The following is a 16,481-nucleotide window of genomic DNA, read 5'->3' as shown; positions in this document are numbered from 1 at the left end:
TCACACACACTCTCTCTCTCTCTCTCTCACACACACACACACTCTCTCTCTCTCTCTCACACACACACACAGTTCCTATATATATATATTCATTATTGCTTGTGAAATATCTGATAACAAAAATGTTTAAAGAAACCTCCATCTCTGACATCAGATCAATAAACAGACTCAATTATTTCGGAGATGTCTGTGAGTGGGGAGTCAACCTTTTCCTGTTGACATCAGAATAAAGAATGGACGGCGTTACAGTCATGCATTTCCCCGAGGGCGTTAACAGAGTCAGTGAAATCATTGTAGACCAAGGTAGAACCTGGCTAATAACCTATTCTGCTGCCAGATTACCATTTACTTTTTGGTGCTTGTCTTTAGTGAGAAGCTTATGGAGGGGAAGTGGCTGTGGAGGCGAAATAGACAGAAAGATGAAAGTTCTAGAATGGGAGACAGTTATCGAAACAGGGTGAATATGCAGACTAATGATGATTAATTAGGGTAAGGTGAGTAAAAGGGTCATAGAAGAGAGATGCAATAGAGAAGGTATGGCTTGTGAGATAAGGTGTCTCAAATGATGTTATAGAAGGTTAAAGAGGAGAGGTTTATGAGAATGATATGGTTTAGAGGTGAGATGACGAGTGAGAGAAGATGGCTAGTAAGATGATTAAAGAAGTGAAATAGTTGAAGAGCTAAGATGGTAATAGAGATGTTAACAGTATAGGAAATGATATATCATTAAATAGTTCAGTTTCATTGGCCACTGGTTAACAGATCCAATACTTCAAGGAAAGTTAGAGTTAGAGAAATTCACCTCTCACCAGTTTAACAACACTAGTGAAGATGGAACTAAATACTGCTTTCAAACTTTGGTACACAGCCTATCTTTAACCATTTTTTCTCAACAAGTCTTTCTTCTTTCTAAGCATACGGAAAACAGGCTAAAAACCATGAAACTAAATAAAATAAACAGTGACAATGACCTAAAATATGCAATGCTCTGCAACGTATGTCTTTCTGAAAAACTAATAAAAAAGAAATACCACAGTTGGCATCTTCATTGATCAATAAATGGTAAGCAGTATTACCACAGTTGGTTAATTCTGTGAAAACAGTAGAGCTAATTCCATCTGACAGCTGAGATACCAATATTTGATTTCAATTAGGTCGGCCGCTGGATTGAACTTCCAAAATGATAATAAAAAGCTGTATAAATCACTTCAACTTCCTACTTTCTCTGAGCAGAGCAACAATTTCACTAACTTTGGAAAAAGCTTTCATAAATATATATTTATAGTATGTTTAATTGGCAAAATATGACCATCCCCATGTATAACAATATCTGTTTCAACACATGGTTTCACATCAAGAAGCTTGCAAGACACACACATGTTCATTTAATACATATGTTTCAGGTTTGCATAATACATTATAGGGAATGCATCCGTTATGTCTCTCTCTCCCTCCAACTGAGGAGGAGGTAGCCATGTATCTTCTTGACTGCAAAACTCCTATATTCCTGCAGTCATGCTGGGGCAACACTGCCTTCAAGAACTTTAGTTGAACAAATTAACACCAGTACATATTTTGTTAAAGCCTGGTGTGTATATATATATATATATACTTAGGTACATCATATATATATATTTAGGTAGGGGGGCTCCGAAAGGGGTCTCAGGGAGTAGTGTCCCTGCCTTCCTGAGCTAGTTTTCCATTACATTTCTTAAAAATCGTGGTAGAGGCCTTGGTCTTGTGACCACTCATATCTAGAAACTGAGCTTGGGGGTAAACAAGGGAAAGCTCCCCATAGAAAATCCAGCTCTGACAAAGCCTCATGGTAGCAAAGGAGAATGGGCACAAGCCCGCCCAAAGGTTGGGGTGGTGCAGAAACAAATGTTGTGATCTTCTATAAAAGCCCGATATCCTCCATCCTTGTGTCATATTATATATACACATATGTGTATATATTATATATACGCATACATGTGTGTGTGTGTTTGTTTTGACAGTCGCAATTAGCACTGTTACTGTAAATCTTCCATGTAAACATGTCTAAAATTCACTCCCACTTTGCTCTGAGAAACAATCATTCCTACCAGGTCCTCCTCCTTTGTGGAAGTCCTTCAATCTGACCTGATTGTTTTCAGTGAAGAAAGCTGTCAAACTACTATCAATGAAATAGAAAAATTTAATGCATTTTATAACAATTTACATTTAATTAGACTGTGACATGACAGTCCTGCTAATAGTTAAATTACACATTAAAATAGTCATTTCAATGACAATAAAACTAAAGATTATAATTAAGGTAACAATAGCCATGAAAGCAATAGCAGCTACTTTAGCAACATAAACTGTGAGAATAATGGTTTTTCTTCATTCTTTTAATTCAAAATATTGTCTATTTGTAAAGAGGGATTGTTTGTGTGTGCACATTGATTACAGACACTAAACACTTCTGTAAACATATTTCATGTAAAAAGAAACAAAATACTTTATTTCTGAGACAATCTTGTTGCAAAGCGTTTAGAGTGGAGTAAAAACCCACAGAATTGGTCCCTAGAACAGTGGAAGAATGTTATTTTTTCAAATGAGTCATCCTTTACCATATTTCTGACCACCAGCCGAATATACATGTGGAGACAGCCAAAAGAAGCATTTGACCCAGACTGCTTTCTTCCAGCTGTTAAACATGGAAAAGAATCTGTGATGATCTGGGGGGGAGGGATGGGCTATATCTTGGAAATCTGCTGGCCCAATGGTTTTCCTTCATGGCAAAATTAATAGTCAAAACTAAGCATTTTATCTGAGCAAATTCATCCTATGGTTGCAGAACTGTTTCTGGAGGTAAACACAGAAATCCTAATTTGGCTAATTCCATTTTCCACGTCTTCTGTGCTTGCTGTCCTTAGCTCAGCTGTATTCCAAACTGTCCTTGCTCTACATGGATCCTATATTGTTCTTACTAGCATCCTGATTCTGCTGCTTCTGCCTCACATGTCTCCCTTTTTTAATGCAAGGAATTTTGTTGGTCCCAGTATTTTGGCTACCTTTATCATTCGGCTGAGAAAACAATTCGTCCAGTGTAATTCCATGATTTCATCTCCTGTTACCCCCTTTCATTTTGAGAGTCTCTACAGCAGCCTCTGCAATTTTTCTCATACGCCATATGGTTCTAGTCAATACTGTTGGTTTAGTCGCACGAACAGTGAAACCCAATAAATCCCATAGCATCGTGGGGCAGTGAATTTTTTGCTACCTTAAACTCTTCCGACAATGATGTTAAAGACAATTGGCATTTTACTGTAGCACATACACAGCTCAAGTCTTGTAAACTATGGTGGTAGATCAAACCACCCGCAAAAATGAATTATATTCTCTTATAGACAGCAAATAATGTGGTTTGCTTGTTTAAAACACGGCGACATTGTTTCTGCTAATAAATGTGAACGAGCTCACCTGGAAGCGTGTGGGGACAGGTAGAGAATCTAAGACATATCAATGGAAAGGTCCTACTTCCGGTATTCATGTATACCAGAGTTTGGTTTGTACAGAAACGGAACTTTGGGGGCCAGTGTAACAAGACACTCTTCCATGATCCCTCAAGGTTGTAGTGTGAAACGTCTAGAGTATGGAGGGGGGGGGGAATCATTCACAGATAAGATATGCACAACATACCACTATCTGATTGCCAGTCCATCCATGTTTAAGAAAATACTTGTTTACCGTCGGCACACGTTTGTCTCGTCTGCTCAGTTAATCAGAATACTTCTTTACAAGTCAGCAATAAAACATGACATGATTAAGGAAGGGAAACTGCAGCAGAAAACTAGGACACTCGTTTGTTGCAACTTTGAAAATATAAACAAGATAAGAGAACTGAACACACACACATGTATAAATGAAAAAATGTATTGTAAATAAACAAACGACAGGTAAAAAAACGTATAACGTATACTGAATGTGTGTGTGTGTATTATATATAACCACAGTTTTATACACATAATCAGACTATCGCACTAGGTGTCTAAATGTACACGTTCAGTTCATAATATGGAAAAAAAATGTCCATACACCATTAAATTTTGTGATTACAAATATGGTTTTTGATAATTCGAATATCCATTTAGATGGCTGCGAATTGTGACGGTTTCAGTGTTAAAACTTTAAGGACAGCCGGTAGAGGGGTAGAAATGGCTCGATGGCTTGATTGGTATATAGAATCTTGATCGATATTTGGATGGATGGATGAGAATATGTTTATTCATTCAAATGTTTAGACAGAAAATAGAAAAAAAACTAGATCAGGAGTGAGAATGGAGTAAGCAGGCGTGTTTGTCACACACACACACACACACATATATATATATATATATATATATATATATATATATATATATATTTGTGTGTGTGTGTGTGTGTACACAAAGAGAAATCAACAGAAAACAAGAATACAGGAGAAGGAAGAAGTGTAGGAACAATAAACACGACTACTTACTGTTATATTGAACTCCTTTTGCGAATTTTCGCTGAAGTTGGGCCCCCATGGGTTGGTGTCCGGGTGGAGTTGCTGGTTTGATCGGCTCATTGCCACCAAGAAGTTTCCGAAAAAGAGACATACTGGGGTATGCGTGTATAATATATATATTTATTCAGAGGTTTCCTTTTCCTGCAATTATTTTTAAAACTATTTTGCAAACTTTCCTTTTACTTTTGAAGCTCTTATACTGTGTTTCCTGCATTATATATAACTGACTTTTTCACAAAACCTCAGCAAATACCAGATATGAGCATCATTTTGGGTCCGTCAGTGGCTTCAAGTAAAGCACAGTACAATCACAGATTGCTTATAAATGTCTTGTCTTTTCTCGGATCTATTTCCGTTGTTTTCTGCGGCAAATGTTTCAAGATCGAGCAACAGGGTAAATTGCGAACAGGTAGAATGTTCAAATAAACCACAGACATAGAAATGTGTTGTCTTTTCCTTCATCACCATTCATCCATTATAAGCTGGAATTTCCAAGAATATATATTTGTCTTCTTCTTCTTTTGTTTGTTTTTTTGTTTATATATAAAAGGGGGTGTCCCCAATCAAACAGGTTTCTCCTCCTTACATAGTTGTTGCTTCGATAAGAAGAAAATTTAAATTTAAATAAAAAAAAACTAAAGAGAGATAAGAGAAGAATGTACGCGTTAAAGTATTTTATGAATCCAGACGCATTCTCCTGAATTGCTGAAAGACTTGAATGTCAAAGAGAGAGAGAAATAGTTGAATCTCTTTAATAACAATCCAGACTCGAATGGCAAGGAAATCAATAAAAGGTGACAACTATTTACAAATAAAAGCTGTTTTGTCTTCTTCTCAAACACTCTTCCCTCTTTTTCTGTTTACATCTCAGTTCAGCATTACATTGTACTAAAATTATATATATATATTTCAAAGCATGATATCAAAATTGTTGGGAATTATTGCTGTTGTTTACCTTATTCGTTCTGTGACCAGTCAAGACATTTTTTTCTGCCAAGCAAATACGATTTCATCATCAGGTTGCATTAAAACAATCCTGAAATTAATGTTGCCGAAACGAAACTTTATCTGTTCCATCGCCAACCAGCTTCTTTTTATCAAGCTGTTTATTATGAATTTGTCATCAGGTTACCGAAAAAATTCTTGATGAAACGAAACTTCATTCGTTCTGTCGCCAACCAAGACTTGGCAGCTTTTTCTGTCATGCAAATACGATTTCAGGTTGCATAAAGAAGCTTAAATTAATCTTGCCGAATCGAAACTTCATATTAACATACTTCTTAACATGAATAATTATGCCGATGACATTATATCTGGAATTAATTATATAACATAAACAATCGATTATTACTTTTTTCCTTGATTATTAATGTTAATACAGAGTTGTTATCAGTGTGAAAAAAAATTAATTTTACTTAGTCTTATAATGTTTTATTTCTAATTTTGTAATATAAAAAGAAGTATTGCAGACACCATGGCGGGACATGTGAAAAGCTCGCTAATTCAAAATATGAAAAAATTAAATTTATTCGATTTTAAGAATGGATTAAACATCATCCGAAGACCTATGCTCCGTGAGTAATGAGATTAATTTATCATCTTCTGTTGGGAATCTTTAAACGAAATTATTTCTGTAAAAAGCAAATGAGAAAGTCATTTTAACCGGCGAATGTTAAATACAAAAAGTACAAGGTTAATTAATTTAAGTTCGTTTGTGAAGTATATTTTATTTCGGTTAATGCTATTATGAAAGTTAATTTATTTCGTGAAAATATTAACTTTTGAATTGTGATCTCATTTTTAATTGTTATTATTAATGTTTTAAAGAGAAATTAGTACATCGCTTCAACAAATGTTTCTATAAACTTCTTTAGTTTAGAAATTTGCCACATTGTAAGTCATTATGGTTGCTCTGTTGTAAATATAAACATATTTGAATTAACATATTCCACACACACACACATATTATGTCAATGCTTTAAAATCGTTGCACGAAGTTTTCTGTCGTTGGGGATTTTGGAGATACGATTAAGGGGAAACCACTCTTAGCACCTGCTTCGCAGCAAGGTTAATGTTTTGCACAACTATTTAACCAGGTGCATCAACTTTAGTCCCTGCTTCTCAACGTACTTATGCTTTCCTCAAGGAAATTCTCTGAATGAAACGTCAGAAGTCTGCTCTTCTCCCATTAAAACTTTTTTAATTTTATCACACTATTCAATGCTCATTGTCTCCCCAGCTGTTGTGGATCCGCTTAGGTTATTAAAAATATATTAAAAGAGTGATAATGAGTGACAGTGCTTATCACCTTTCTAGCTGTTTGGAATAACATACGTCATGAAAAATTTTTTTAAAAAAAGCCTTTCTTTTTCGTCTGTCTTTAAAAAGCAGTGTTTGTCACCTCTCTAGCTGTTATGGGGGCCAGGTATGAGGAGTTAGAAAGGAAGGTAGTTATGGAGTAATGGAACAAAAGTATTTAGTTTAGTGTCTGGAAGTTGAGACACTGCAGATATAGTAGAAGAAGAGTTTGTGCACGTTGGGTAGAGACCTTTTTTGTATCATTCGTAAAACAAAGAGAACGTCCATTGGTAGACTTTTGGTGAAGCTTACCCCTCAAGTATACAACTTTTCTAAGAGGCGGTATAGAATAATTATGCTTTAATGCATTAAAAAAATAGTGCGGTTTTTTGGTTTTTTGAAACTAGCCGAGAAATAGAAAATTTGAAAACAACTTAAAAGTGCCATTAAACTCAACGATCGTACTTCGAAGTACTTCGCTGTTTAGAGACAAATTTCACTTGGATAGGGCATCGGTATATTTGTCAAGTGGTGTTCCCAGAAGTTCTGGAATCTGTTCTTGACTGCTCAATTAACAGAAACATTCTGAATCAAGTAACTTTTCCCCTAAACCGAGGAAGACATCCATAAATGGTGTCAACATGTGACAGCTGATTATTGTATACTTGATTCATTCTTGGCCATTGTATGAACTGTGGCAATGACCTCGCTTGAATGTTTTTGTAGTGGCGCGTGTGGCCGCCATTGGCCGCCATCTTGGGAAGTGCCATTGCGCATGTGCAAGGGACTTGCCGTCAGCGGAAGTACCCGAGCACGCATGCGCAATGCAACAGGTGGAGAGAAAGCTATAGCGTCCGATCTCTTTTCGCTCTAGCAGCGGTGGTGACAACACGTATTCACACAACTCGACCCCGACATGTGGTCGAAGCTTCTTTGGTATCCCAGCAGCATGCCTGTTCACCCAGGAATGAAACGGCTCTACACCAACCTAGAATAAACTATGTTCTGTTGTTACCGTTATCCCTCGTGTTGTTGTATTTCTGGATTTAATGATTAATATAAGAACTGGGGAGAGATGGCCAAGCCATCATATCTCATCCAATTCTTATATTTTTTTTTCAAGTGCCAGTAAGGCGATGCTGGTAACGATCACGCTCAAATGGTGCTATTTACGTGCCACCGGCACGGAAGCCAGACAGCTGCTCTGACAATGATCACACCCGGACGGTGCTGTTAACACTCCACTGGCACGGGTGCCAGTCATCGAATTTGGTTCAATTACAATTTCGATTTCACTTGCCCCAACAAGTCTTCGCAAGCTGAGTTTAGTGTCCAACGAAGGAGAGGTTGGCATGGGAGTCGTCGAATTTGGTTCGATTTCAATTTCACTTGGTGTGGCGTCCAACCCATGCCAGCATGGAAAACAGACGCTAAATGATGATGCTTGCTCTATATTCTGCTTTCTGAATGAAATGGTGGGGAATAAGATGAAAAATATGTGGATTGTTCTTTAATGTTTTAGTTTTTATTTGCACAAATAAAGAAATGTGAGCTAAAATATTTTTGTATTTTTTCTCTACTACAAAAATTACCCCCAATTATTGGGGGTATTCATCGGTTTGTGAATTATATTATTTGAAATAACTGCCACAGATGTTTCTATTGGAATGGAAAAACAAAAAAATCCTGTGGAATTCAAAACATTTCTCTTTTGCTATTAATAGGTTACATGCTATGTGTTTGTTTATGTGTGTGTGCTTATGTGCAAGTATTCACATGTGTGTGTGTGTGTGTGTATGAATGCATATCTGCTTGTGTGTGTGTGAGAACATATTTGGATGACTGAATTATAAAAAAATAAACCTTGACATAATTCTCTTTTTGTACACACACACACACAGAGCACGTGTGTGTGTATGGATGTGTTTATATGACTACATGTGTGTAAATAATTGTATGTGTGTATGTAATAATGTTATTCACACAATGGTTGTAATGTTCTGATCATTGTGTACATTTTATAGAGTTCTGTTGCTACCATAACCACCTTGTCTTTCCCGATGTTGGTTGTTCATAGTGTTATTTTATATATATGGAGGCAACCAGATCGAACAGTCTCAAATGTAACTGCCCGAAACTGTAATGACTTAAAAAATAAGGACTGGGATTGATTCAAGGCAGTGCTCCAGCATGGCCACAGTCTAATGACTGAAACAAAGAAAGGGTAACACCTTACCACACTAAACCAAACTACATCTCCTCTTCCTCACATTTCTTCTTTTCATGCATTAAGTTTATGCTTATCGCTCCCAATCCTGTCCTCACTGCCTCTCATTACATGACATATACCACTGATCACCTGTTGATATACACTTGTGATCATATGTCGATATGTATACTTCTGATCATCTTCTCTACCTGCAACCGACCATCTATTGATATATACCTCTGATGATCAGATATTGATTACTCATCGATAACTTACTCTGTTGAGACATCTTCTGACCACGTACCAATGCTCGGCTCTGTTGGACGTGGCTGGCTTAGTGTTGAGAGGGTTTGGGGTCACAACCACAAGAACTCATGCAGTTCTATTCCCAGCAGTACCTTGAGCAAGATCCTTTATTTCACACTGCTTCAGTTCACTGAGAACTACATTAAGAGTATGCGTGTCTGTGGAGTACTCAGTCACTTGCACGTTAATTTCATGAACAGATTGATCCATTGATCGGATCAACTGGAATGCTCGTCGTCATAACTGATGGAGTGCCATCCATACCTGGTTCTGGTCAAATATTAATATTATCATACCTCTGATAACATTAATATTTACCTCTGATTAATTATTGATATATAACTCTGATCACATTAATACACATCTCTGCCTGTCATACCTCTGATCTTCTATTGATGCCTACCATTCCTGTTGATATATACCTATGATCACAGATTGATACTTTCTTCTGATCCTGTTGATACATATTTTGCTAATTACTTATTAATTTCCATCTTCAATCACCTTTTCATACATAACTCTTTTCATGCAAAGCTAAACAATCAAATTCGATTTATTGCAACAGTGCAAAGGATTAGTTATTGATTTTTGTCAAACACCAAACAGTTATGGCGTTGTTCCAATGAACAGTGTCTGGAGTCTGCTAACCTGATTTAGATGCCTTCCCCTATGCTGCTGCTGCTAATGGTGTTGTGAAAAGTGTGAATGTCAGAATTTTCCTTTCAACATATTGTGGAAAAGAAATCTCAATCTTTATGCTTTTAATGATAAATAATGATTTTGGATGATCTAATGAGCAAATCTGTAGATGAGGGATTGCGGAACAAGGGTAAATTATCCTAAATTAAGTACAGATAATGGACGAGGTGTAAAAGACACTTTATCAGGACCTCAGTCAGGTGTATATGATCATGAAATGAAAAGGTTAATTTCTTACTTGACATTTTGTGCTGGTATTTGTGTGTTTATGTGTGTGTTTTTATTTTGTTCTGTTACATAACTCTATTATAACATGTCACATTTACTTAATCGATTACAAAACTAGAGTGTTATGTATCATGTGAAAGGTTATTTTTAAAGTATAGTTTAGTCACCAAAGGTAATATCAAGAAATATGGCTTACAATAATTATAATTCAACTTCCATCACATTTCTTGGTGTTTATATACAAAACAATGAAATGAATTCTAATTTCTAAAAGAAAACTATTTATTATCTTACTCTTAAAATAAAACCAAATTCCCCATAATTTCTGTCATTTACACAAAATCTTGCCTGTTCACTCATCCCTCACCTCATACATTGACTCTCTCTCTCTGTATCTCTCTTTCACTCCCCACCTCTCTATACAATGTAAAGCATGACCAGAGAAATGAATCGACATTCATGCAGCTATTATTATATACAGATATGCATATTGTTATAGAAATGTATCTTAAAGTAAACCTGGTTTGTGTTTCTGTTTGAAAGAATTTTCTTTCTTCTTGGGTCTTTGTTTTAAAGTGTTTTTGTCATGAGGCTAAAAACTGTATTTTGTCTACTATTTCCTGTTCAGTGAAGTGAGGAATTTTCAGACAATAATGATTTATTTTCTGTTCAAAACCATTGAATCTACAACATTTACACTTCATATAAAAAGCGATTAATAAATTGTTGCATAACGATATTTCATAAAATTCCTATTCATAAATTTATATTTAAAAAAAATATTTATTTGATCAATAATAAATATGTCAAAGTTGCTGGATAGAAATAGCACAATTAATAGAAAATTAATAAAAAACATGGAATAAATGATTGAAGAACTCAATTCGGGTGGAAGAAATTTTAGGCATGCGTCTTCTATTATAGTCTCAGGCCAACCAAAGCCTTGTAGGTGGATTTGGTAGAGGGAAACTGAAAGAAGCACATCTTATATGTATGTATGTATATCTATGTGTGTCTGTGTTTGTTCCCTCTCCACACACACCGCCTGACAACCAGGTTTGGTGTGTTTACATCTCCATAACTTAGCAGTTCAGCATAGGAAACCAATAGAATAAGTATCAGGCTTAAAAAAACTCAAAGAATTCTTCAAAGTGGTGCCCCAGCATGGCCACAGTCTATTGACTGAAACAAGTAAAAGAAAAGAAAAGAGTTCATTGGATATCGTAGTCCAGAGTGCAATTATGCCATAGCAAAAGACAGGATGGTCGTGGTTGGAAGGCCTTTAATTATATGTCTGCTCAATGTTGACCAATTTGGTGTTAAGGAACAACAAGATTTTTAAAAAATTCTTAAATGCATTTATTATTTGTTTGTTTCACAGGAATGGTAAGCAGTTACCTCAGATCACGCAGTCATTCATGTGGAGAACTTAGCTTGGATGATGTTGGCAAAGTTGTGGTTCTCTGTGGTTGGCTCCAGTACAAAAGATTGGATCAGTTCCTGTTGCTACGTGACTGGCAAGGAATAACGCAAGTTCTCATCCCAACAGAAAAGGTAAATAGAAAGAAATAGGGAGATATTTAAAAAAGAACATCATCATCATTGTCATCAGAGAACTAAATAATCTGATGCAATAAATTAGTTCAATAAAATTATTGTTATTCCAAATTTAATGGAGTTTTAGAATTCTTTGTTTCTTTTTTCATTGTTAGCAAGACATACTTCATCCTCTCCTCTCAAATTTACCCTTGGAATCGGTGATTCAAGTGCAGGGCACCGTCATAAAACGGCCAGAAGATCAACAAAACGACGTAAGTTGATTGTTTTGTTCTGTTTTGTTTTTGTATTTTTCTGTTTTTCAATAAATGACAATCTCTGAATAGACTTGGTTTATTGGCAAATGAACTCTCATCATCATCATAATGTCCTCTTTCCCATGCTTGCATGGGTCTGAAGGAATTTGTTGAGACAAATTTTCTACTTCAACAATCTACAGACAAAAGCATTTCCTATTGCCAGCCCTCCACTCGTTTGCAGCTGAGAGAGTATTTCTCCATAACCTGACATGTTTGCATGGCTGGATGATAAGAAGCTTGCTTCCCAAGCACATGGTTCTAGGTTCAGTCCCCTGCTGTAAATGTCTTCTGACATAGCCCTGGGTTGACAAAAGCCTTGTGAGTGGATTTGGTAGCTGGAAACTGAAAGAAGCCTGTCGTGTATGTGTGTTTGTGTGTGTATGTGTTTGTTCCCCACCATTGCTTGACAATTAGTGTCGGTGTGCTTATGCCCCTGTCACTTTGCAGTTTGGCAAAAGAGAATTGATAAAATAAGTACTAGGCTTAAAAAAAAAGTGCTGGGGGTTGAGTCATTTGACAAAAAGTTCTTCAAGATGGTACCCCAGCATGGCCACAGCCTAATGACTGAAGCAACTGAAAGGGATGACATGTGTTGCATGGCTGTGATATTCACTTATATCTAACATGCAATGTAAAGACAACGAGGCACACACACACACACACACACACACAGTGGGCCAAAAGTCATGCACACTTTTTGAATGCATCCTGCATATAACATTTATATCTTTAGATTCCAATATGTCATTGATTTATCTTGTATTCAAGTGGCAATCTTTTACACAAAGAAACCAACCATAAAATTGACATTTTTAGTCTTTGAAATTAGAATTGTTTTATATTTAATATTGTTGTTGTTGTTGCTGTTATTTATTTGTTTCTCTTACTTTGTTTCAAATTCTTTATTTCAGAAAATGCAGACTGGAAGTATTGAAGTAAAGCTCTCTGATTTCCATGTGTTAAATTCTTGTCGCACTAAATTACCATTCCAAATGAAGAAATTCCATGAGGTTATCTATTTTTAAGTTTTTATAAACTCCATTTTTAGACAAATTTCCCTGATTCCAATTTTTATGTTCGAACATCAACGGTCACAGACATGGTTCTGTGGTTAAGATGTTTGTTTTTGGATCATACAGTTCTGGGTTTGAGCAAATATCTTCTACCCAAGCATCGAAAGTTAAATTAGGGCCACATGGAAACTACACTGAAACTCATTGAACCAAATTAGGTTTGTTTTTTTGCTAGTTGACTTAATCCGTCACTTGTCTTTTGGATGTCTTAAGGAAAGTCTAGCCTACCGCATGGATTTGGATTATGTAAGTCTTATTCGTCTGTAAAGGTGCTGCTGTTCATTGCATGCCAAAAAAAAAAGCCACCTGACAGATTAGCCAATTTCTAAAAGGAGCCAATTTCTGGCTCAAAGACATATTATTTCCCCCTTTCTCTGTCTTTTTTTTTTTTTTCCTGCTACAACAATGATGTCTACTTGTCAAAGCTGGTTAGTCACATGCCTCTTCTAATTCAGATACTGGCACATGACAGGTTATCTAAAAACCATCAATGATCTGCAAATATCTTAAATTTGAAAGGAATTTTGGAGAAGGTCCAAACCCTGTTTCTAACCAAGTGATGATCTGTATCCCTCCCCCCACTCTCTCTCTCTCTATCCACCTATCATCCTTTCAATGTATGTCTCTCTAAGTCTTTCTCCCTCTCCTCTTTCAAATCAGGTGAAAGAATCACTTCGTATGGAATACAGGTATATAGACCTACGGACTCAAAGAATGCAACACAATCTCCGACTGCGATCGGCAATGACAATGAAAATTAGGGAATTTCTTTGCAATAAACATGGTAAGCTCTTATATTTTTTATAAAGGTTTCTTGTTGACTTGTTAATGCTGTTGTTGCTTAACTCCATATAGGCTCTGGTTGAGCAAAGCACTCCAACCATGCCCATCCTGTCTTTTTTTTCCAGGCAATGTGCTTCTAATATTATATAATCCTGTGTAGTTTTAAACAGTCACCTTTTTTAAAGACTCAAGGATGTGATTAACGACACTCCATTGCTAAGTCATTGTCAATGTTATTAAATTAATTAGTGATCGTATTAAAACACACACACACACGCACACAAACACACACACGCACACACACACACACACACATGATGATGATATATGTTGTTTTAGTTTTTTTTTTCCTTCTTTTGTAGATTTTGTTGATGTAGAGACACCAGTTTTATTTCGAAGGACACCAGGGGTAAGTTGTGTTTGCCTTGTGTCGTTGCTCATCACAAGACATTGATGAGACAATGCTTTGCTTTATTCTGAGGGTTAAAACCACAAGTTGACAAACAATACTAGACAAAGAGTCTTTTACTGACACTAAACAGACAAAGAAGTTTTGAAATAAGTCAGGCAATCACAAAGGAAGTGGTTCTAGTGAAACATTGAATTAATAATCTCTTGCAGAACCTCAGAAAGCAATGCTAACCAGAGCATTTTACATATATTCACATACACGTATCTCACATATGTTCTGGAATCAAAATAGTGAGCTACAAAGCTTCAGTGAGGTCACTGGACCTTTTATTTAAAAGCAACCAGACTCTCTCTCTTTCTCACCTTCTGGATGAAATCATTTGTGGTTTCACCTCGTGTAGGATGGGCTCTGCCAAGTATAAGGTACCCAACACACACACACTGTCACAATAGCACCTCTACAACTTCATCAGAGAGTTAAGAGACCATGGTATATATGTGTATGTGTGAGTGCATATATCTTTTGCTGATGTTTTATGAATGAAGTCTCTTGAAATATTTGTTCTACATCAGGTTATAGTCACCAGAAATGCAGTGAACCAGTGATTAACCTGTTGAAAAACCGTAACTGACTGACCAACCAAACAGCCGACCACAAATGCTCTTGTCTACTAAATATGATACTATAATAAATAAATAAATATTAAATAGATATCAAGTTAATTTTAATGGAATTATTTTCTGTTTCAGGGTGCCAAAGAATTCATTGTTCCCACCCACACCCCAGGGAAGTTCTACAGTCTTCCACAGTCACCACAACAGGTAAAGTATTCTCTTTGTTTATAACAAGGGTTGGCAAAATTCTTCTGTCTTTGATTTATTCAGGGAATCATTGATTACTTATCGACCCCATCATGTAAATTTCTGAAACAAAATTAAGAAGCTTAATTTCTTTGTTCTTTTGTGTTATTATCACTTAATAAGAAATATTTAAAGAAATTTAATCAAAATACTTAACAAACAATAAAGTAAAGAACAATAAAAATTCAGTGTTATTAGATTGATATCGTCTGACTATTTAATGTGAAACATGCGTTTGTTATTGCATTGCTAATTAGCTGGGAATTAGTGGGTTTTAGCCTTAACGCTTTAGTATTTAAACTAGCCATATCTGGCCCAAATATTTTACCTGTTTTATGTTGAAAAGGCCAGATCCAGCCTTTCACACCTATATTTCAATGTCATGCAAAAAATATTCAATCACATCACCAAAATCCCGTTGGTACAAGACAGGGATCTTGCAAAGACGAATTCAAAATGCAAAAAGACCAATTAAATGTTGCTAGGCATCCAGTCTGGCACTTCTACCATTTCAATTATTCTACCCCCATTTGAAGAGGGTGAAGAGGAGGGTAAAGGTAGAGAAGGAAGTGTAGGTGGAGAAGGTTGATTATCTGCTCAACCAGAGCTACCCTTGGTGGGGAGAGGGTGGGAACCACAACAACCACCTCTGCTGACTCAGTCTTCCATTTTTTGGTTTTTGTAACAGTTCAAGCAGTTGCTAATGGCTGGTGGCCTTGACAGGTATTTTCAAATTGCAAAATGTTTCAGAGATGAAGGTGCTAAACCAGATCGTCAACCAGAGTTCACTCAGGTAAGTTTAATCCTTACCATTCATCTTCTATTTTCTACCTTTTACATTGTGTTTTTATTTTTTATCTGCCACAAACAAAAACTAACTCCCTAGTTAAGGCAGGTTAACTAGGAAGTTAGTTTTTGTTTGTGGCAGATGTTCAGGTGCAATAAAAACTGTAAACAAACAGGAAACAACTTCTATCTCATTCCAGAGTGAAAAACTAGAGGTAGTCAATAGCTTCCGCTATCTGGGCGACCAAGTTATTAGTGGGGGTGGGTGCACTGAAAGTGTAGCTGCTAGAATAAGAATAGCCTGGGAAAAGTTTAGAGAGCTCTTACCCCTGCTGGCGACAAAGGGACTCTCACTCAGAGTAAAAGGCAGACTGTATGACGCATGTGTACGAACAGCCATGCTACATGGCAGTGAAACATGGGCTGTAACTGCTGAGGACATACGTAAGCTCGCA

At 36.3% G+C, this 16,481-nt stretch overlaps 2 protein-coding genes across 3 annotated transcripts in view; one reads left to right on the top strand and one right to left on the bottom strand.

Moving 5' to 3' along the window:
- LOC106878710 (rab-like protein 6) overlaps positions 1–5,602 on the bottom strand; it is a 21,597-nt gene extending 15,995 nt beyond the window's left edge. Inside the window, exon 1 of the mRNA XM_014928002.2 lies at positions 4,487–5,602. Within this exon, the coding sequence (XP_014783488.1) occupies positions 4,487–4,607 (121 nt within the window). The 5' untranslated portion in view covers positions 4,608–5,602. The remainder of the gene's footprint in view (positions 1–4,486) is intronic.
- Positions 5,603–5,607: 5 nt separating this feature from the next.
- Positions 5,608–16,481, top strand: part of LOC106878711 (aspartate--tRNA ligase, mitochondrial) — a 26,328-nt gene continuing 15,454 nt past the window's right edge. Inside the window, exons 1-8 of one of the 2 annotated variants that reach the window (XM_014928003.2) lie at positions 5,608–6,090; positions 11,638–11,810; positions 11,969–12,067; positions 13,024–13,122; positions 13,846–13,969; positions 14,331–14,377; positions 15,130–15,201; positions 15,929–16,033. In XM_014928003.2, the coding sequence (XP_014783489.1) occupies positions 5,991–6,090; positions 11,638–11,810; positions 11,969–12,067; positions 13,024–13,122; positions 13,846–13,969; positions 14,331–14,377; positions 15,130–15,201; positions 15,929–16,033 (819 nt within the window). In that variant the 5' untranslated portion in view covers positions 5,608–5,990. Of the gene's footprint in view, positions 6,091–9,968; positions 10,254–11,637; positions 11,811–11,968; positions 12,068–13,023; positions 13,123–13,845; positions 13,970–14,330; positions 14,378–15,129; positions 15,202–15,928; positions 16,034–16,481 lie in introns of those variants that run through there. The other variant, XM_014928004.2, reaches the window with a different exon arrangement.

The sequence above is a fragment of the Octopus bimaculoides genome, chromosome 22 (genome assembly GCF_001194135.2).
Source record: "Octopus bimaculoides isolate UCB-OBI-ISO-001 chromosome 22, ASM119413v2, whole genome shotgun sequence".
NCBI lineage: Eukaryota > Metazoa > Mollusca > Cephalopoda > Octopoda > Octopodidae > Octopus > Octopus bimaculoides.
This window is presented reverse-complemented; position numbering and strand designations above follow the sequence as displayed.